The sequence below is a fragment of the Ceratocystis lukuohia genome, assembly GCF_044167205.1.
Source record: "Ceratocystis lukuohia strain C4212 chromosome Unknown Supercontig8_pilon, whole genome shotgun sequence".
NCBI lineage: Eukaryota > Fungi > Ascomycota > Sordariomycetes > Microascales > Ceratocystidaceae > Ceratocystis > Ceratocystis lukuohia.
In genome coordinates, this window is record NW_027263527.1 from 580,043 (window position 1) to 601,754 (window position 21,712).

The following is a 21,712-nucleotide window of genomic DNA, read 5'->3' on the forward strand; positions in this document are numbered from 1 at the left end:
TATTCACCATGGTGCGAATTCTCCTCCCACTACAGCGTAATTTAAGGAGCGGTTGTGGTTTTGTCGTTGGTGGGAGTATCAGGGCCATCGACAGAAAGAATAGAAGGTTTAGGAGTCCGATGTTTATCGTTAAGATCCACAATCTGCTTAACAAGAGCCTGGCCAGGGAAGTCCATGACAACAATGCCATGGCAATAGCCGTCGTGATTCCTGAGATATTCGCCAAGATGCCTGTTCATCCCATAGTCGGGACTATTTCTGGCCGCAATGTTAATAGGGCTGACCCCAACACTAGCTGTAGTATGGGTGATGCGCAGCTTGTTAGAGCCTGGTGAGGGGGTCCGGTTTAGGTTGGATTTGACACCAGCCCATTTTGCGCCTATAAAGAAGGGACCAGGGGCAAGCTTGTGGTTGTAATTAGAGACAGTATCTGAATTCCAGGGGAGCCCATAACGGCCAGGGGGACTGCTCTTGAAGTCCTGTAGGATCAAGACCTTGCCGCGAAGTTTCCCCATCGTAGGTAGCGCAGCGGTTCTATCGTTGCTCGGAGAGTAGATGAACCGAGAAGCATCATTACCGAGTGTAGTGCCCCGAACGAAAAACTTTTCCATCCCCTTGAAAAAGTTTTGAGAATTATCAAGTAGTCCACCCCTTTGGATGCGTAGAATGATAGTTTCACGAGGATGATCATCAAGGAAGTTATAAATCGTTCCCAAGGCAACGCTGAAAAGGTGGCCAGTATCAGAAAGTCCGTGGAACACCACCATGTAACCGTCGTCTTGTCTGCAGGTAACGTCGATGTATCTGATACCACCGATAAGCTGGTCGGCCAGAGTCACATCTTGGGTCTGCAACAGGCTACTTTTGAGGTCGTATGTCATGGAATTGTGAGTGCCAGGTATGGACAAGCTGGAAAGAGGCACATCATCGGCGATGGAGGCCATCCAGTCGGCCTGTTGGCCTAAATTGACATTGAAAGACCAATCGTCATTAATACCGTTGTAAGAACGGGCGTGACTAAAGCCCAAGAAGGTCAGTGTTGTGAAGAGAGAGAAGCGCATATCAACGATTAAGCCAATCGAGTCTTAGTCTCGAAGTGACACATGGATGGATAGGGGTTGAAGAAGGGGAATAGACGAGTGTCTCAGTGATGGCTGGCTGATGGTGAGGAGCAAGAATGTGGAATTTTATAGAGTGGCGCATGATATAGTGTTAATCATTGGATTGTGGGACGACGTTGGCAGGCTCGCCTTGGTAAGGTGTTAACTCCGGCCGGCCGTAGTCATGAAGATAGTCTAGTGCCATGTTTGAGAAGTCATTTATCAGCTAAGCTAGGACCAGCTCACAGAAGTTCTCACAATTGCTACAATGCCTGGGAGTAGATACGGAAAATATCTTGATATAGTGTTAATTAAGAGGGGGGCCTGAAAACTAAGGATACGAATACTAGAGTGTTGGTCTCACCACCTTTGCGCGCTGTAGGGCATTTTTAAGCCTTTTGCCAGGCCGGAAGCCTTGGCCAGTCGTAGTCGCGATACAAGCCAAGTTAAGGTCAAGGAGCAATTGGAGCCATTAAGCTGCAGTTAGCTAAGCGCGTTCGTTGGCTAATGCGTAGGACCCTTGACCATCTTCGCTTAGTCTGCTTCAATAAAGGAAAACCCCCGGTCCCGGTGATCTCACCGCATGTACTTTCTAGTATTTGTGTTTCCACATAAGGCCGGGTCTGGGATTTTCAGATGTGTAGTATACTAGACGCACATATTTTACAGGAGGTATATGCATGAGGAGCCCGCCTTAGTAGCTTTCTCTATACCTGCTGACAAGCTAGACTAATCAAGTCTGTTGCTTGTATAACAAGGGTTGGGGAAGGAGATATCCAAGTCGCCATGCTGGCTGCACTTGACTATAGATGGAATAAATCTACGCACTGGCTAACTAGGATACACAGACCTAGGCCAGGCAAACAAAAGAGGCAAAAATGCCCCAGTAAGCGCGATAGGTATCTAGCTTTTCCATCAATGGCTGTTCTATCCTATGAAACTACCAACTATTCGCCTGTTTTGCCCATAACTCCAGTTTTCACTTTCTTTTTCATGTGGCGTTGTCGACATAATCGAACCATTTGGGCCTAGAAAACTGAGTAAGGTTGAGGTGCTGCTCAATAAGTGTAGAATAGATCTTAATGATTGAATGAGTTGGTTTATTAAAGGGTTTAAGTCTATCCTACGTCCTGGAACTATTCCTTTTGTATTGTGGTGTCAATCATGTCACGTGATCAGCCACAATAGGTTCGGATAAGTGGAGCACGTATGTGACGCCACTTAACATATATACCGCGCCACGCAACACTTCAAGCTACTTTGAGCCATATCTCGTTGTTTTTGGTGCTCATGCGTATAGCGTGGTAAACATCATGTTCATCGCATTGAGGCACCCCTACTCCCGGGCTCTTAAACACAATAAGGAGGCTCCTTCCGCTGGCAAGATGTGGGAGGTAACAACATTGTGGCCATTTGCCGACACTTGTGCTTAAGAATTATGGCTTCAAGGAGTTGAATTGGAAAACCATTGTCTATTGTGGACATGTCCCAAGTAGCGGAGCGCCCGCTTCACCATGCAAAAGGAATGCAAGGCCCACACTCACACTATCTGTAAAGCCATGTCAGAAGGCTGTGGCCACTTGCCACCCTGCAAATCTCACTGTTTCTCTTGTTGAAAAAGCAATGTGTTTCAAATGTTTCCCTAGTAGCTAGATGCAAGCTTTGAGGATCATAATCTTCTCAATAAAGGCCTTGGGTAGATTCCTCGCAGATCTTTGTAGAAGAAACACGTTTATGGGCAATAGTTAACAGTAGATATTAGGAGGACGTACTGAATGTCCTGTGAAGAAGAGGAAGAAGGAATAAGTGATTATTGAAGTTATTCTGCATCTGTCCAAGTCTAGTCCGAGGGGTGGATCTCAGCCGGTTTATATATCCATCACTACCATGTTCCAGATCAAGCATATGGGCCTTGGAAGAAGACCCTTGATGTCTGATACTAACCCTAACGTTTAGACTAACCGGATCAGGGTCAGCAATCTTGGTAACTCTGACGTAGGTCACTGACAATAGTGCCCGTAGTTGAAGTTGGACTTGGTCAGCTTGTCAAAACAAAAGTTGCGGAACAGAAGGTCAACTACTATGGTATGGCTGAAATTTAGTTGGCTATTCGACAACTCTGTTAAAAAGTGTGTAAAACGACCTTGATAAACAAGGAAATAGGTGCCTCTAACTTGGAATCCTGAAGTCTAAGCTGCAAAAGCATTTGCCTAATCTACATTATGCTGTATTGGAGATACTTCAATACTAGGTAGTTCAACTACCACACTCACCATCATGATCCTCATCCATGATATCCATCTTATCTCCAAAATAACGACGTTGCGTAGTTGGAGCTGAAAAGCCTCTTGTGCAGAGCTTTCTCGCTATCTGTATTGCTTTTGCTTCTAGTCTTAGTTGTATAGCAGCACGTAAAAAAGGAATTTCTATGACGGCCAATGCTAATGGCTGGAAATTGAACACTGTTACGTGCGTATTAGGAGCCCAAGCTACTGTGACTGAAGACTTACAAAAGGTTTGATGGGCCGCCAAGTCCCAAAGGGTTATGCCAGAAGTAGAGAAGCCAAGAGGCGAAAGAGAGCAAGCAGGCCGGAAAGCAGCAAGGGCAATTGTGGGTGATTCAATGTATTGATAGTGAGGCTCGTAGCTATGATAGCCTTTTCCTAAGTGATGTAGACGCGAGGTAACTCACATACACCAAAATTGAGAGAAGAGCTTGCCTTGAGGGCAGTCCATGGGGTTTCAACCAACTGTGTGTGTCTATCTGTGGTGTTCACACGATGATGTAGCCTTTTCCATATGCGCACCCAGTAATCAAACCACCTACACTAGAACTATAAGGTAGCGGCGCTACAGCACTTGTCTCTTTATACTGTTCCAACCATAGTGTAAGCACTTATTTCACGAGGTGCTGATCATATCTAGCCAGTGTTGAAGTTGGTCCTTATATTTTATTGTGTAAAGTTGATGAAAAGTTGGGCTACTCCTCCTTTGATACATACTACCCCCCTTTGAGATAAGTACAGCGTCTTATCGGCTTACCCGAAGTTCATCCGGAGCTCGCTTGGAAGTCTGCTTCAACGTTTGTCACAACTAGTTAAATGCCGACACTATTCATTGAAAAAGAAAACATCATGATTGCGATCGCCATTGATGACCTTTGTGATAAACATAGTGGAGTGTTGTGAGCCAGATATCGCCAAGTATCCTTGAAAAAAGTCACTGAGCAAATCCGGAACGAAATATTCAAGAGGCCCCAAAGTCACTAACCCGTGCTAGTATGAATATGAGCCGCCTTCTCTGCCTGTTCACCTCAATGTGAACGCGTAAGTATTGATAGGCGATTGTGCAAGAAAAGAGCCTAGAGCATACTCAACCTACTACCAATGCGCACCACAATGATTTGATGGATGCTTGCTCTTAACATATGAACTAATTGATCGATTTTAATAGTATCTGATGTGCTCAGCCCCCAAGGTAAATCCCCCATGAGCGGTCTACGTACTGGATAGTGGAAGCTAATATGAGTCTCCATACTATAATATCTTTACTCACGTATACGCTCGATCCCTTAGACTGAGAGCACGTATATATATTTGCTTCGGTGATCGATTTTCACGCTCTAAATCTGTGAGGTCATATTTTGATGTAGATGCCCAGTAACTCCTGCATCGTATCCCAACAAAAAGCCTAAGAAACGCCAGGCCAAGTTCCATCAACATCCCACAGCTCCGGACTGCAAGCACTTTCCAGTCATCGTCAGGTCAGAAATGGTTTGACCGCTGTCCCAACCTACTACATGAGCGTCGGCAGATAATATCTGAGACAAAGGTCTACTCCTGTAGCTACTATATAACACACGCTTGACACTAAATTGGAGAAACTAACCGAAGCAGGAGGATGACAGCGGATACCGGCACTTGCTTTTCAGCTCCCTGCACATGCAGACAGCTACGAATGACACATTCCCACTAACAGCTAGTTGAGTAATGAAGCTTAAAGCTAGCGTAATGATTTCATCCAAGTAAAGGATCTTTTTTTTATTTATTTATTGATCAATTATCTGCCAAGCAGGCTTTTGAGTGCCTTGCAAGTTGGTCAAAATCCCAGACTCCTGCCTCTATCTTCTTCATCAAAGTATGGGTGAGAGTACACGGTGTAACATATTGCACGTAAACATTTCGATGTCTTTCTTTTCCCGCTCTACCGCCTCCTTGTTGTATATCCTTTCTTTCCAGGCCCTCTCTTTCTAGCGGTGGCGTAATGTGTTGATGGCTTGTTCCATAACTCATCTTAGCGAAAAGCTTTAGTCTATTCATCTTGTTGTGGGCTTCTTTCGCAAGTAATAACACCATTTAAGCAGAATTGATCACCTTGCCGTTGGGAGGACGATTGGTGAGTTTAAAAACACGATAGTGGTTATTAAACTCAATGATCTTTCCAACAAGCGCTTGGCCGGGGAAGTCCATGACAACAATACCATAGCCGTAGCCTCGGTAGCCCTTGAGATATTCGCCAAGAAGCCTGTTCATGCCAGCATCCGGACTATTTCTAGCAGCAATGTTAATAGGGCTGACGCCGACACTAGCTGTAGTATGGGTGATGTATAGCTTATTAGAGCCTGGTGGGGGAGCTGGTCGGGGAGCCTGGTCTAGGTTTTCTTTGACACTGGCCCATTTGGAGTCTAAAAAAAAGCCACCAGCAGAAACTTTGCGATGGTAAGCAGACACAGTCTGCGAGTCCCAGGGCAGACCAAAAAGGCCAGGGGGACTGGTCTCAAAGTCCTGGAGGATCAAAACTTTGCCGCGAAGCTTGCCAATAGTAGGTGGGGTAGTGTCGTCGGGATCCCTGGAGTAGATATACTTGTTGAGTTCATCACCAAATTCGGACTTGGTGATTAGGTATCTTCCAATAGACTTGACAAAGGCTTCGGAATCGCCAAATATGCCACCCTGTTGGATGCGTAAAATGATTGTTTCGCCAGGGTGATCTTCAAGGAAATCAATTATTGCCCTCAAGACGTTTCGGAAGCTGTGGCGAGTGTTAACGTGTCCATGATACACCATCAACTCGTTGTCTTCATCTTTGCATGTAACGTCAATGTATCTGATGCCTCCAGTAAGCTGCAGATCCAGGGGCACATTTTGCGCTCTCATCAGGCCATCTTCAAATTTGTACGTCATGGAATTATGAGTGCCAGGAATAGTCATACTAGACAAAGGGGTATCATCAGCGATGTTAGCCATCCAATCGGCCTGCTGGCCTAAATTGACATCGAAAGACCAATCGTCATTGATCTTACCCAAGGACCCAGCATGGCTGAGAGTCAGAAAGGATAACGTAGTGAAGAAGGAGAAGCGCATATCGTCGACGCGAAGAATCAGGTACCTGTATCAGGCAGAGACTTGGACCGCCAAGAGTTGAAAGAGAGGGATTGAAGATAGTATCAGCAACTTTGGGAATATGGAGGAGAGAAGTCTTGTGGAGTTATGGAGAGTGGGCTTAATGTAGTATTAATAGTTGTACTGTAGACCGGCTTTGTCGGACTCCATTTTCCAATATCCAAACTAGCTATGACGATAGTGTAGTGTTATCTATGGGATGCTATTCATTGTCTAAGCTAGGACCAGCTCATAGAAACAGATAACAGCTTGAGATGGCGATGGCAGAGACCCTGCAACCTAAAAATACGCATAATCAGGGCGTCTACCTCTCCACATTCGTACTATACGGGCCCAGAGCATTGACCAGCCGTAGTCACGACATGCGTCAAATTGCCCCCAAGGAGAAACTAGAGCCATTAAGCCGCAGTCAAGATTCATGGCCGCCTTTGCACGGCCTGCTCTTATCAAGGAAAGCCCTGATCCGGCCGGTAGCTTTCGTCACATGTACTTTCTGGAGCCTTGTTTCCACACAGACTATGTCTTGGCACTAGACGTGACTTTGATGAAGAAATGCATATAGCAGGGGATTATTTAGATAATTTGTTTCTAGCACCTACTGCCAAGCCCGACTAACCACCCTAGTTTTGTTTACAAGAAGAATTGAGATTTAATCAGATTAATCGATACGCAAAAGTCTGCTCTTTGGCTACGGAAAATACACGGACCGTGCTAGCACGAGACGTCAAAATGCCCTGCTAAGCGCTATAGCCCCCAATGATGTTGTTGTTAGATTTTGTATCTTGCCATCTGATGTGGCCAATAACATTTGTTTTGTTCTCCCATGACTCCGGCGGCTTTCCGTCCCCATTTTCTATGGCCTCGACCCGATTACCCCATTTAGGTTCGTGAGCGTAAGTAAAGCCAAGGCGTTGCTGAAGAAGTCATAGTCAGTCTAATAAGCTAGGGAACACGATCCTGCGGCTTATCTAAACTTTTCTACTCATCGTATAGTTCGGCATTCCACTACTCCTTTGCTCTTGAAAATAACAAGCGATTCTTCGGCTGGCAATATGCAAGGAAATAGCAGTTTTGACGCCATTTACCGGCATATCTGCACGAGAATATCTGCCCCAAGGCATTGGATGGAAGGTTGCTAGGTATTGTAGACGTGTGCCAGCCAGCATAACCAAGCAGAGACAGACCTGCTTGACTACGCAAATCGGGTGTAGAACTCTAGTTACCTGCGAAGTCATGTGAGAAGGCTTTGATCAAATTATCTTCCCTTCCCGCCGGATGAATCTCACTAGTTCGCGATCAAATACCAAGTATCTGGTCGCTGTGATGCCTGCACGTCGAGTAGTATGATCACTGCACGAACATATCTCTGCATTAGTCGCCAAGACTTCTAAGCCTGCTCACCAACGCCACGCCAAGCATTGGCCTTCTAGGAAGCGAAGCGACACCGTTTTTTACGCTTGAGAAAGCAAAGTATTTCGAAATAATTCGTCGGCAGCTCGGTAAAAAATCTTCGCTGCAGACAACAATCCTTGCAGTGAAGCGCAATGCGTGCTCTCTCCCCGAAACTTGGTGGAGGAAACAATAGCTTTCCCAGAGTTGCCGTTACAATCAGCAGACTCATCAAAAAAGCAATGGAATAGAGGTTGGGCCACCACAGCACTATTGAAATCCTGTGAGCAACCTGCCAGCCCTTTTAAAGAGTTGACACTTCTATCAGTTTTTGCTTCTACTTAACCTAGCGGAAACCTATATTAGCCTCTCTTATTTCACCCTCCACTCAACTATATCGCCCACTGGTTTCAATATCAGTCTCTAGAACCGTCGTGCTGTACTTTGCTCTGCTTTCGAAGGTGCAGAAGACGTGAGCACGTATAACTAACCACAGCACAAGGTGGGGAAAGGTGATTCTATGCGTCGTTTGATCTTGGTGATTCCAGTAGACGACAAATCAAATCAAGGAGATTCAATGATGAGAAATGAAAAAAGGTAATGCAGGAATGAAGACTGGACACTCTGGCGTGGTGGTCTATGCCTCTAAGCTAGTGCCTATACCTGCTGTGGCTGTAGACTTGCGCAAGGGCCGGTGTCAACTATCAAGCGCCAATGGGCTTGTGAATCAAGAATGGGGCGTAACAGAGGCAAAAATTGTACGTGAACAAAGCGATTGTGGCTGATTTGATTATGATAGAGGCGCTATGGCATCTACGCTCCTCCACTATTCCGACTCTAGTATAAGTACTTATTCCTTTAGTTATCCACTAAATAAAAACACTTGGATGAGGCAAGTTCTATCTCATAAATTAACGCAAATGCTATTGGCCAGCCATACTATGTGCAATACGGGCTAAGCTATGAGTTTGAGGCCGCACTTGGGAAATAAGTATTATGATCACTATCAAAGCCATCGAAATCACGATCGATGAGCTTTGTAGTGAGTATGGTCGAGCGGACAAGACTGGCAAAGATATCGCCACCTAACCTGCAAAATCTGCTGTCCTGAACAATAACGCTAGATTCAAGAAGGTTCAAGGCCATCAATGTGGGCTGGGATGAATACGGATTGATTTGCCCGTCTGTCTGTGCCAATACAAATGCGGGTAGCTGATGGTTTAAGGGAAGCGTCTACAGCAGGTCCAAGCAACCATTGATTCACGTCTCAGAGTACGCTCAACCGGCGAGCTAATTGCTTGATATATGTCCTGTTGAAACTTTATGCGGCAGACAATAGAGGCTTCTATAGGTTGCTCTAGTACGACATCGCTTCCATCTACCCACGACCCTTAACGAAGGGCGTATATATCTCAGACCAGCGAGTGACCGTGCAGTTAGCAGTTGCATGATAGTATCGCTCCATAAGATGTCGGCCAATTCAAGTTCTGGCAGCGGTGGCAAATAGTCTTTTTATCCTAAAAGCCAACATAAAGAACATTGATGCAAATTCTAACAACGGCCTGTTCTCAAAACAAAAATATAAGCGAGCCATGATGAGTAGCGCGCCAAAGAGTGTGGCTGAAGACCCATAAAAGATTGATTGTCAGCAACCTAAGTCAGGGTTACCAAGATTACTGACCTTGATCTAGTTCGCCCTAACGTTAGGGTTAGGACCAGATATAAAGGATCTTCTTCCAAGGCCAATGAACTTGATCTAGACATGGTAGTGATGGACAGATAGGCCGGTTGAGATCCGTTCTTCAGGCAAGAAATAGATAGACATAGAGCAACTTCAATGATCACCTATTCCTCCTAGGACATTCAGTACGTCCTCTTAATATCTACTGTTATTGATGCCTCACCACAAAATGTGCATAAAGTAGGCAAGACATGGGGCACAAGAAAGGGAAACTTGGCATGTTGAAGAACGAGTTAAATATTAAATAAAGATCTAGTTATTGCAAATTAATAACATCGAGGCAAAATCCAAAGTCAATATTTCTTCATGCTTGGCCCCTGTCATATGTTCTATTTTGGACTCAGTTTTCCCATCAGGCACTGGCTGGCAAGATCCATCTTCTTGGCGGTGTTGTTGCCTCCACATTCTCATGGATCGTTAAGGCCCTGTTTTGCCGCCCTTCCGCACTCGGAATTCCGTCCCCGCGCTCTTTTGACTGATCTGAACACAGTACTCCTTGGAATCGCTGTTTCTAGAGTATGGTTCGATGGTGTAGCAGCTCACATTGAGTGGCTTTGGAATTGGTTTATGCCCGGCTGCCTAAAGCTTCACAGCGTCCAAGGGCCTAGTACACTTTGCTAATCGGCCTACATAGTGCCTTATCTTCCGGCCCTACTTTCTATTTCTCGAGATGCCCCGGGTCTGGTCGATCCTAAGCTGATAGGCTTCGCTACTCTGAAGTTTTTAACACGGCGTGTTTTGAGAATTTCTACTTTTAGTGAAGCAACTACAGCTACGTTCCTAACTGACCTTCGGGTTGCTTCCGCACTTGCTGCCTCTCTACTTCCGCCACATATACCATGGCCTTTTACGAAAACATTTTCCCCATGGTATACAGCCTGGCCAGCTCCAATGTCACTACTGTATTTGCGGGAGCGATCTGGATATACCCACACTGTGTCCTGTTTTTTTTTCTCTAGTATGTCGAGGTGTCCTTTCGTAGCTTTCTCTTGGCTCGGTTTCTCTGCAAACAGCCCGACTAGGCCCTTCATCTCGGGTGGGAGCTTTGTCGAGTCTTCGATCAACGGTTGAAGCACCGCATTTGTCTTACCTATCATCACACTTAAGCACAGCATATATAGGGGGCCGTTTGCGTTGCACGTAGATGCCCATTTCCCGCCTGCGCGTGTCATTTCTGGCCTGATAGTTTATAAGCTTGAGAAAGCCACGAATCAGACTATGCAGGCTCCGTTTCTTCGTCTTCTTGTATATTAGAAAGTTAGCCCGGATTCTGCCGTGAGGCATGATTTCCCGCCTACCTCTGATTGTCTAGATCGCAGTAGGCAACATGCTCTAAATTGACGCGATATTCCAATTATCACCAAGTCAAAATCGTCGCGATTATTGTCCTAGCCTACCACATGGGCTTCAATTTCAAATATCTCAGCTAAAAGACTGTAAATTCAGGACTACCTTACGAACAGCAATCAACGAGTCACGCTTTTCTCAAGGATTGTTTGTTTAATGGCTGTTACATCATAGATATATGTAAATGGACTTGCGTGTATAGCCGCAACTATCACACACCACTTCCAGCCTTTCAAACCATGCCTCCTTCATACTTGTTCAACTTGGACAAGATATTTGTGTAACGTTGAGCTCAATAAATCAATAAATCAGCCAAGAGCCAGCAAATTGACTGGACATGATGGTCATATTCGAAAACAAGACAACTTTGGCTTTCTAACTTATATTAAAACTGATTAAGAGTACAAATTGGGTAGCATGTACTGAATCTTCTTGGAACGAGAAGAAGAAGAAATGAGTGATTATGGTTTTCGTCGTCTGTCTAATTCTTGATCCAAGAGCCAGCCAATCTCAACCAATTTATATCCCCATCATTACAGTGCTTAGACCAATCAAATGGTCTTGGAAAAGGCCCTTTATGTCTGATTCTAACCCTAATGTTTAGCCGAACTTTGTCAGGGTCAGCAATCCTGGTAACTATTGATGGCTACTGTAAGGGTAAAAACAATGTGTTTTATAACCGCTTCAAAAATTTAGATTCCTATGTCCGTCTAGTTTATTTTCTTTTTACCGTGACATCCTCTTTACTTTCTCACGTCTCACCCTAGCGGCTGCATTGTCTGTCGTCGCCCCATTATATAGCTCAGCTCCGCAGCAACTTGAGCCTATATGTCCTGTGGTGAGTTTGCATCTCACTGAAGTAGCATATGAATGCTATACGAGATAAAGTTAACAGACCTTATGTAGCCAGAGTAGAGGTAGTCTATGTAGCAGAGGGGTTAATCTCATCACCACCAACTACGTCACGAAAAGCCCCATCAACCGTGGTCGCATCAGCTTCATCCTCAGACTCATCATAGGGCTCAAGAGACAGATACTTTTCGTTAAGTTTCAAGATCTGCTTCACAAGATTCTGGCCCGGGAAATCCATGGCGATGATACCAAAACAGGGGCCCTCATTATTTGAGAGGTACAGACCAAGAAGTTTGTTCATTCCAGAATCAGGGTTTTTCCTCGCAGCATAGTTGATCGGGCTAACTCCTGCACTAGCGGTAGTGTAGGTGATGTGGAACTTATTAGAGTCCTCCGAAGGAACCTCGCTAAGATGAGATTTGATGCCATCCCATTTCGAGTCCTGAAAAAAGGTACCAACGGACAGCTTGTTGTTGTAATTAGACACGGTATCGGGATTCCAGGGGAGACCATAGTGGCCAGGCGGACTCGACTTGAAATCCTGCAGAACAAAAACCTTGCCGCGAAGCTGACCAATAGTAGGGATGGTAGTGGCGTCGTCTTCGCTAGAGTAAATATACTTGACAGCCGCGTCACCAAACACAGTGCCAGTGGAAAAGTGTTTGTCCATGTATGTTTTGAATTTTTTGGCATCAAGCATGCCGCCTTTCTGGATGCGTAGGATGACAGCTTCGCGACGGTGATCATCGAGAAAGTCAAATATAGCGTTAAGGACATTGGTGAGAGTGTAGCCAGTATCGAAGATCCCATGGTACGCTCTTATATTATAGGTTTCATATTGGCAGGTAATGTCGACGTATCTGATGCCACCATTTAGCTGGGCAATCAAAGGTTTGTTTTGAGTCCGCACTAGGCTGTTCGTTAATTTGTCCGTTACGGAATTGTGAGTGCCGGGGATGACCAGACTTGTCAGAGGCGTATCATCTGCAATGTTGCTCATCCAGTCGGCGTTTGTGCTGGCATCGACGTCAAAGGACCAGAAGTCATCATAATCTTTGCATTCAGCAGTCTGACACAAGGCCAGACAAGCCAGTGTTGTGAGAAGGGAGAACCGCATTACGACGGCGGGGCCAAGGCAATATCAGTATCGGACAGGCTCAAAGGTTAGGAGACGGTGAAAGGAGGATGGGGGGAGGGTATCGACAACCACAAGTCAATGGCCAAGAAAGGACATTTGAAATCTTGTGTGGCGGGCACGGCATTGTATTAATAGCTGGCCAATGACCAGATTTCTGCAGGCTCACGTTGCCGAGACTTAAAGTCTAGCTATGGCTATGATAGCATCTCAGTGATATGTTCTCCTAGCTTTCATCACCTAAGCGAGAACCAACGGAAGGAAGCTCCCACATCTTCTCCGACTCCTTGTAAGTTTTGACCACTTTCTCTCTTTGATGGGCATTTCCGGGTGATTTACCTAGCTGAAAGTCCCGGCTACCCATAGTCGCCATATTAGCCAAACTAAATCCAAAGAGCAACCGAGCTATAGTAAGCCCGGTGCTTTTTTTTGACCTGTTCGATGAAATCTTCTCCTATAAATCAGGTAAAACTTAGTCCAAGCGTCTGCGTTGCATACCTTTCCCATTAATCTTTTGCCACTTGCACTGGCTCTCGTGATTATATTAGTAAGATAAACATCGTTCGTCTCGGGTTAATGTGCTTGATAAGCGCGCGACGCAGACAGGTGAGCGACGCACTTTTATCAACCTTCCAGAGTAAATGCACAATAGAAACACCATAATCTACCTGATCAATTAAAATTTCACTCTACTACTTACTCCCTGATGACCTCAATTGCCTACTGACAGGTCCTTGCATTATGTCTGGTCTTTCTGCAAATACTACACTGCTGAGCCTTTGCTCCTCGTAACCTTCGGTGGCCACGTCTCGAGGATTCAGCTATTCCCTGTGTATCAATATCCATCTGGTCAATTGATTGTAGTGCTTCCCGTATGGTTAAAGGCCCTTCTTTCTATATCCTAGTTCTTTTCCCTCTCTCGTGCTGCCCTACTGCCTTATTTCCCTGTTCAAGTTGTCGGACACTTTCCTGTAGTAAGACGATCTCATGCATAATAACAGTTGTTGCTTTCTCAAAATGCGTCATGGCTTTAATTATTGGCTCCGGGGAGCTCCTCTTATGACTTCTAATCCTTCTGTCATCTCGAAGCTTGATGTGCAGGTACGGACTCCGACACCTCCCGTAAAGGTCACGATACCATCGGCAAAGGCTCAGCAGCGTAGTATTTGCAGAAAGACCAGACATAATGCAAGGGCCTGTCAGTAAGCACTCGAGGTCATCAGGGAGTAGTAGAGTGTAATTTTAATTGATCAGGTAGATTATCCTGTTTCTATTGTGAATTTAATTCGGAAGGTTGATAAAAGTGCGTCACTCATTTGTTTGCGTCGCTCGCTTATCGTGCACGTTGTGGGTTACACTAGGTCCATCGCTTTTATGCGAAACAGACACAAGTCAATAACTTGTTAAACTAGCCTGCTGCTTGTAGTCAAGCGGCGCTAATTAGGTATGATTAGTTGTAAGAAAAGAGCGAATGAACTGCTTTGATTTTTCCCCCGACAACACGAACTTACGCTCTGGCCTAAATAGACATGGGCCAGGGAAGCACAAGGCACGACAATGCCAATGCGAGCGCCCTAGGTCTAGATACTACCGTTCTGGCTTTTTTATTCCTGATGTCCATGTTGTACATTAAGTAATGTCTCACCTACTGTTCGGATGATTCGGGTGTGTTGTCTCCTTTTTATCTGCTTTCGGTTGGATCACAATACTCGTGTTTGCAGACTAGGCTTTGCCGATGAATCTCATCTGCGTTTACGTTTGGGCAGGGAAAACTAACCGCGGTATGATCCTGTGCGCGATCTAACAGAGCCTTATGCCTGATCTTCTTTCTTTTCTATCCATGCGCATGATGAGCTACTCCTCCACGTTGTGGCTTGGGGTGGAATCCTAATCCCGTGCCATTAGAAGTGGTACGATAGTTCCTCAGACCGGCCATGAGCGGGCCATGACTACCAATCGGTTCTCCAAAATTCCTACCCGAGTATATGCATTTCAAAGGCGTCATATTGCGCTATTGGCCATTCTGGACATATGGCGGTCTCCATCAGCAACTAGCAGAAGGCCGAACTAATCACCCAATCAAAATCCAGGGCGGGCGTCCGTGAAGCCACGTGTTGGGGCTATAGCAGCATTTGATCATCTGCATCACTATAAACATCACAGTTCAATAGTTTAGTGCTAAACATCGGAACATGCTCGTGTTGACATACAACTGCTGGGTAGAAACGGCCGTTCCATTCGGTACAGTATTTATTCACGGAGGGAGAGACTATCCTATCCACAGGAATGAAACACTTACTTGATCGCTTTCTGGGGGTGCATGATGTAGGTAGGCAAAGACTTTGACTGAAGATAGGAAAAATAATGAACGTCCATCATAAACTACAGCTAGCAGCTGACTATTTTTTCTGCCGCAGCTTGACTAAATCGAAATGAAATGTAGATCCACGATCACGTATCCATGCGGCCTCAATATAGCCCACGTATTATTTTACACAGTCTTTATAGGTCTTAGTTCTACTCTTATTAAATGCACAAGTCTCAATCTTACATGTCTATCCACTCACGCGGAGCTGTTCCAGATAGAGATTAGAACACGATCGGATATCCTCTCGACGGCATATAATAGCTCTTTGGGAAGGGGGTTTCTTGAAGCTAGGTGCCGTCGCCTGGCTTGCACAGCAGCTTAGGCAGGTTGCATGGGAATAGAAATCTTGGGGCTATATTGATGATAAGCCCCTATGGTGTCCAGTACCAGGCCATGCTTCACTTGGCAAATCTTTCTTCATGAACTTTGATCTCTTTTTCGCATTTACCAAGACCCGCCGCTTTAACTAGCTAGTTTTTGACTTTTGTTGAAGTTGCGTTGCAGCGTACAAAGTTTAACTCGCCTAAGTCTGCGTATTTATCGGACAACTGACAGTAACCAGAGTCAGGGTTATCAGGAGTGTTGCCCCTGATCCAGTTCGCCCAAGCGTTAGGGTTAGTATCAGACATAAAGGGTCTTCTTCCAAGGTCCATGTGCCTGATCTAGAACATGGTAATGATGGATATATAAACCAGCTGAGATCCGCTCTTCAGACTAGACTTGGATAGATACGGAAGAACTTCAGTATTCACTGATTCCTTCTTCCTTTCTTTACACGACATTCAGTACGTCCTCCCAATATCTACTGTTAACAACTCATTACATTCATCCTTGTACAGGAGGTCAAATAGCGAGGGATTTCACGTTATAGAGGACTTCTGGAGCAGTTTTCTAGAGTGCCGATGAAATCAGATTCATTCCGAAAGAAAAGGCTTATTCTTCGGATACCCGCCGTTCCACATACCAGTGCCCCTAGATAATGTGTGCACAATCTAGACAGGTACTAGCGCTTAATCTCGAGTCAGTAAGTCTTCGATTTTTGGACCTGGAGTTTATTTCCCTACTCCGTCGAAAACGCACCCGTGAGAATCCCTTTTTAGTCTTTTGCTTTTTCCCGCCCTCTCTATCATTATCCGTTGGCAGAGGTGAATAGCAAGAAGCTACCGAGACACGCCACAAAATGAAAACTCTTCGTCTGCTAAAATGTTGAGCCGAAAGTTGGACGATTCAGATGAGTCGAGCCCTCCAGCCATTCACTGCCGTTCAGTAAAGCGCCGGTGTTACTTCAGTCTTCTATACTACTGAGAAAGGGAATCAAAACGCAGTACGCTACTTACACAGGCTTTGGCTAGAACTGGCTTGGGTACTATAAAAGGACCGAATTAAATAGACTACGCTTGTGTAGCCTTCAATAAATTCAAGATCACAAGCAAGTCGATTGAAAACCATTGATCCAAGGCCATGGCCAGGTAGATAGCGCACTGTCTATCCAGATGGCTGTGGTTATATCGTGATTATTGTGACTCAAGAAACAACTTGCAAGTACCTAGATCAAAGGGAAAAGTCGTGTCTCGTAATTGAAGGCTGTTAGGTTAAGCGCAAATAGGATGTTTCATCCTATACATATTATTGGAAGAGACGCTCCGTTAAAAGCCAGTCTATCTCACCCACCATCACCCCGATCTTGGTCACTATCCTCAGCGACGAAACGACAGTGAGACACAGTGCGAGAACTATGAGAGTCTCTAATTACATCACTGTGATGTGTTATTTCCAATGGCCACTAAATTTCACAGCAAAGATCATGAGGGCAAGAGGCAGAAAGCTAGTTTCCTTGGCTATATCTGGGGTTGAATCATAGAAGGGGCAGGTACCAAACCTCAACACCAAAGATAAGACTAAATAGCTAGGGAGTACTATGCAGTCCTTGACTACTTTATATGAAGATGAAATCATTCTAATACACTTGAGTTTCAAGACCTAGATATCTCAAGTCTGGACGACTGTCGGCTTCATTTGTTTTTGCATTCTAGATCTGACTAGTGTTAGGGTCTGTGGGATGTTAGTTACACAAACAGGAGACTCACCTTCATATCTCCGGTGTAGTTGATAGATCATTTGAGGCTGTTTTTCTCCTCCATTGAAGAATTTCTGACTACCTCCGAATGGGCTGTAATTCAAACTACAGCAATGTCGTAACAGCTAGTTGCAGGCTCAACACATGTGGTAACTTGTACATCTGTATTAGCTCAGCCTCAGCAGGCCTATGGCATTAGAAATATGCCTCGGGAGTTTTAAGGCACTTGAGTACTACCTCTATTTTAACAAAGATACCGGTATGCATATTTTCAAGGCATCCGTTACACAGCTATACTTATAAGTCAAATATCTTGTATCACAGATACGAGGTAAGCCTAACAGTGAGCTGGCTAACTTACAGCAAACAAGCCCAAAACTACAACGCAAGAATTATCAAGTGACTAGTGATCACGAATGGGGCATTTCCATCACTACGACTATCACTACTGGCGGCAATTGTAGTAAGAAAAATAGGGTGCGTCGGCCTGGGTAAGGGATTACTAAATAGTGAGCCGAAGACAAGCCAGACAGCACGACAGGCCTCGTTTTAAGAGGCTTGAAAACGACTACGCCGAGTTTCAAGGAATATTGACAGCTCGCCTGCCCGCTTTTATCCATCGACATATAAAATGTTAGTGTAGATATGCGAAGTTCATATCAAGGTGTGCAAAAGAACACAATTACCAAGAGCTTACGTCCTAGTAGTATGGTGGGTATGTCCTATTCTATTTTATAAGATAAGTTGGCAGCTTGATATTCATAACACCTAGTATATTGTACACTCTAGTTGATGGTTAGCTTGGGCTTGCGAACTAAACTTTTCGTATGTCAGGTGGCAGAAAATTACATCATGTTCCCCATTGTGGTAACCTTCGTGTCCCACTATAGGGTTAAAAGAATTCTTTAGCGATGGGCTTTTTGCTAACACTGCTTATTTGACGGCGGTTTCGATGTAGGAGAACTTTATGGACTACATCCATAGTGTTGGCAGGGTACTTGTAAGTTTATAAATTCTCCTTTCTTGACTCTTCTACGATATACATGTCGCTATGCTGAGGAGAGCGAAAAAAAATAGATGCGAGCAGACATTGAGCACCGGATGTCAAATGTGTACACAGGACTAGTCAATTAGCGTCTTGGTGAAACCTAATAAATCTTGTTATAAACTAACATGTGATTGGTCGTTGTATTAAACCTCAGGACGGCCTCTTTCCTATGGAATTATAACCGGCCGAGTCAGTATTCTAAGTAAATTCCTTCGCAGCCGATCCCAAGACCTCTGCATTCATCATGACCATAGCAGGAAGAATTCTGGTTTTATAAACTAAACTCGGGTATTAGTGTACTTTTATTAGGAGCCATGTCTTACTATCCAACTAGCCTAATTCTAGCCTCATGAACAGCTATTGCATGTGCCATCATCAGAATCACTAGGTAGCCCAGGAACCAGATCCAAGCCGTTAAGCTTCAAAATCTCACGAACAAGATACTGGCCGGGAAAGTCCATGACAATAATACCGAAACACCTCCCCTCCTCTTTCTTTAGGTATTGGCCAAGAAGCGCGTTCATCCCAGCATCTGGACTATTTCTAGCAGCCATGTGAATAGGGCTGGCGCCAATACTAGCTGTAGTATGGGTGATGCGCAGCTTATTAGGGTATGCCGAAGGATCCTTGCTAAGGCGATCTTTGACGTCAGTCCATCTTGACTCGACAAAATAAGGACCGGCCGCCAGCTTTTTGTTGTAGTTAGAGACTGTAAGCGAACTCCAGGCGAGACCATAATGGGTATTCGTGCTAGTCTTGAAGTCATGGAGAATGACAATTTTGCCACGAACTTCACCAAGAGTGGGGATGGTAGTGTCATCAGAGTCCCGGGTGTAGAAGTATGGAACTGCTTTATCGTCAACTATGGCGTCAGAAGTTACTTTTCCTTCGATGAATTTGACGAGGGTTTTAGTATCATCAAGCACGCTGCCCCCCTGAATGCGTAGAAGGATAGTTTCACCACGGTGGTAACGGAGGAAGTCTTGAATAGTATTCAAGACATCCGCAAGAGTGTAGCGAGTATAGACAAGTCCATGATACACTCCGAGGATATGATTTTTATACAGGGCAGTAATATCAACATATCTGATACCGCCATTAAGCTGGTCAACTAGAGGTACGTTTTGGGTCTGTATCAGGCTGCTTCTGAATTGATCTGTCATGGAATTGTGAGTGCCAGGGATGGACAAGCTCGACAGAGCAACATTGTCATCAATCTTGGCCATCCAGTCAGTGTATGGGCCCTCGTTGACATCAAAAGACCAGAAGTCATCGATATGTTCGTACATAGAAGCCTGACTGAAGGCAAAAAATGCCAGCGTCGCGAAGAGAGAGAAACGCATACTGACAACGGAGCTAGGCAAATAGTAGTCCCAGACAAGCTCAAGAATTGGCAGGCGAAGAAGAAGGGAAAGAAAGAGACAAGATGACTGGCGAAAGATTGATATGGAAAAAAGACATGTGGAATCTTGGTCAGCGGGCATGATATAGTATTAATAGCCATCGTGGCAGGAAATCAACCGGCTGGCACTATTATGATTTCAAGTCGTGCTATAGTTATGATAATAGCGCTGTGATGTGTTCAAGAGACTTTCATCGGTTAAGCGAGAATTGCCACAAAAAACCTCTTACAGCCCGTTGAGTTTCTAAAGGCAGAACATAACTGAGAGGCCCTAAGGCCTAGAGATAAAACTGACAGGGTATCTATGCCACCACTTTTGCTGTTTTTAGGGCGCTGTCTAAGCCTCTTGTTGGGCCAAAAGCCCTAACCAGTCACAGACATAAGCCGTCGCGATACTAGCCAATTTAAAGTATAGCGCAATTCGGGGGGTTAAACTGCAGTAAACCCCGCGCATTTTGTAGTTATGATATAAAATCTATGACCACCTTCTCATAGTCCGCTTTCGATCAGGACATGCTCTGGCCCCAGCACCTGAGTGGTATGTATTGTCCCGTCTTCTGTCGCAAAGCACATTGCATGAACACAATAAATGGAACTTGGGTCTCCGCTTTGCATCGGACGAGGCTTTTCTCGGTTGGGTGCGTATATCGTAAACTATTCTGAATACGTTGTTGTGTAATACCTCTCTATATTCTAGACGAACTGGATATTCTTTAGGCATATGAATAGTCTGAAAACTAGAGGTCGAAATACTGGAATTCATTTATTAACAGAGCTAGTCTACGCTTGGTAACTTCACATTAGCCATTCCCTAGGGCTGGTTAGACTAGAGCTTCTACCAACCTCGCTTAATTCATCTTTTCAACACCGGGTGCAGCACCCCAGTGCTAGCCCAAGCGTCTTAAATTATCGGACTGCTATTGGATCTGCCCTCAAGAATGGACGAGTAACGAAAGCCTAGCAACACTTGCCAACAACATAAAATGGCCGAGGGATGTGATTAGTCCGAAAGCCCTAGCCTTGAGCTATGGCCCTCCGCAGAGGAGGGGCCCCCATTTCTCATTGATGTCTTTCCATGGAGAGCACCGAAAGGTGCAGCCAGATTGTGGTCAAAACGGACACTTGAGCCCAAAAATATAGCCCTTAGAGTGGCGTCTTTTAGCTGCAAGAGAGTTTTATCATTGCGTTGTCGGAAGTGGAAATGCTTTTCCCGCACTTGACGTCTAGAATCTGAAGCACGAGGAACACAAACTCGTGTCTAATCTACGTCAATATATTGGACAGTGCATCAAAGGGTCGCCACTGTCGTCATTATCCATGAGACTACACAGCCCGCCCCCTCCCCGATCTTCAAATACTGCGTAAACATGACTGGAGTTAAAGAAGTATCGGTGTAGAGTTACTTCCGCTACACCAGCCCACTGTGGTGAACAGTATGGTCCCTATGATTCCATGTTAGGTCGTCGGGTTAAAGGAGACTCCAAGACTAAAGATTGGGGTGGGGGCTAAAATTAAGATTCATCCCTTACCCATATGATGTATGCAGGATATAGTCTATACATGCTTGAGCCCAGGGAGATTCATATTAAGCATAGACGATAGTCTAATAGCGTGCTCACTTGTCCACAGCGTGCAAGAGAAATTTTTATGATTATGCAATGTTTTCTACACATGCACCGACGTCTTAAGCCACGGGCAATAGCAAGCTGTCGAAGCAGTTTCAAAACACCTGTATTTGCCAACCGTGTGCCCACAGCATGAAATCGCGAGTGAATAAAGATTCAAATGAGCCGAAATTTGTACGTCAGGAATTCAAGCCAGAGCTATTACGTGGGTAGTCAAATAACGGCC

General features: G+C 45.0%; 4 protein-coding genes across 4 annotated transcripts; all 4 read right to left on the reverse strand.

Annotated features, from left to right (window-relative positions):
- Nucleotides 1-41: 41 nt before the first annotated feature.
- On the reverse strand, nt 42-1,061 carry HOO65_080145 (1-phosphatidylinositol phosphodiesterase; the record flags this gene model as incomplete). The annotated part of the gene is made up of 1 exon (XM_071001471.1): nt 42-1,061. The coding sequence occupies one exon, from the start codon at nt 1,059-1,061 to the stop codon at nt 42-44; it is 1,020 nt and encodes a 339-aa protein (XP_070856375.1).
- A 4,394-nt stretch (nt 1,062-5,455) lies between these two features.
- HOO65_080146 (1-phosphatidylinositol phosphodiesterase) lies at nt 5,456-6,463 on the reverse strand (the record flags this gene model as incomplete). The annotated part of the gene is made up of 1 exon (XM_071001472.1): nt 5,456-6,463. One exon carries the CDS (start codon nt 6,461-6,463, stop codon nt 5,456-5,458), a length of 1,008 nt encoding a protein of 335 aa, XP_070856376.1.
- Nucleotides 6,464-11,901: 5,438 nt separating this feature from the next.
- HOO65_080147 (1-phosphatidylinositol phosphodiesterase) lies at nt 11,902-12,948 on the reverse strand (the record flags this gene model as incomplete). Its single annotated transcript, XM_071001473.1, has 1 exon — nt 11,902-12,948. The coding sequence occupies one exon, from the start codon at nt 12,946-12,948 to the stop codon at nt 11,902-11,904; it is 1,047 nt and encodes a 348-aa protein (XP_070856377.1).
- A 5,858-nt stretch (nt 12,949-18,806) lies between these two features.
- On the reverse strand, nt 18,807-19,802 carry HOO65_080148 (1-phosphatidylinositol phosphodiesterase; the record flags this gene model as incomplete). The annotated part of the gene is made up of 1 exon (XM_071001474.1): nt 18,807-19,802. The coding sequence occupies one exon, from the start codon at nt 19,800-19,802 to the stop codon at nt 18,807-18,809; it is 996 nt and encodes a 331-aa protein (XP_070856378.1).
- Between the last annotated feature and the right edge of the window lie 1,910 nt (nt 19,803-21,712).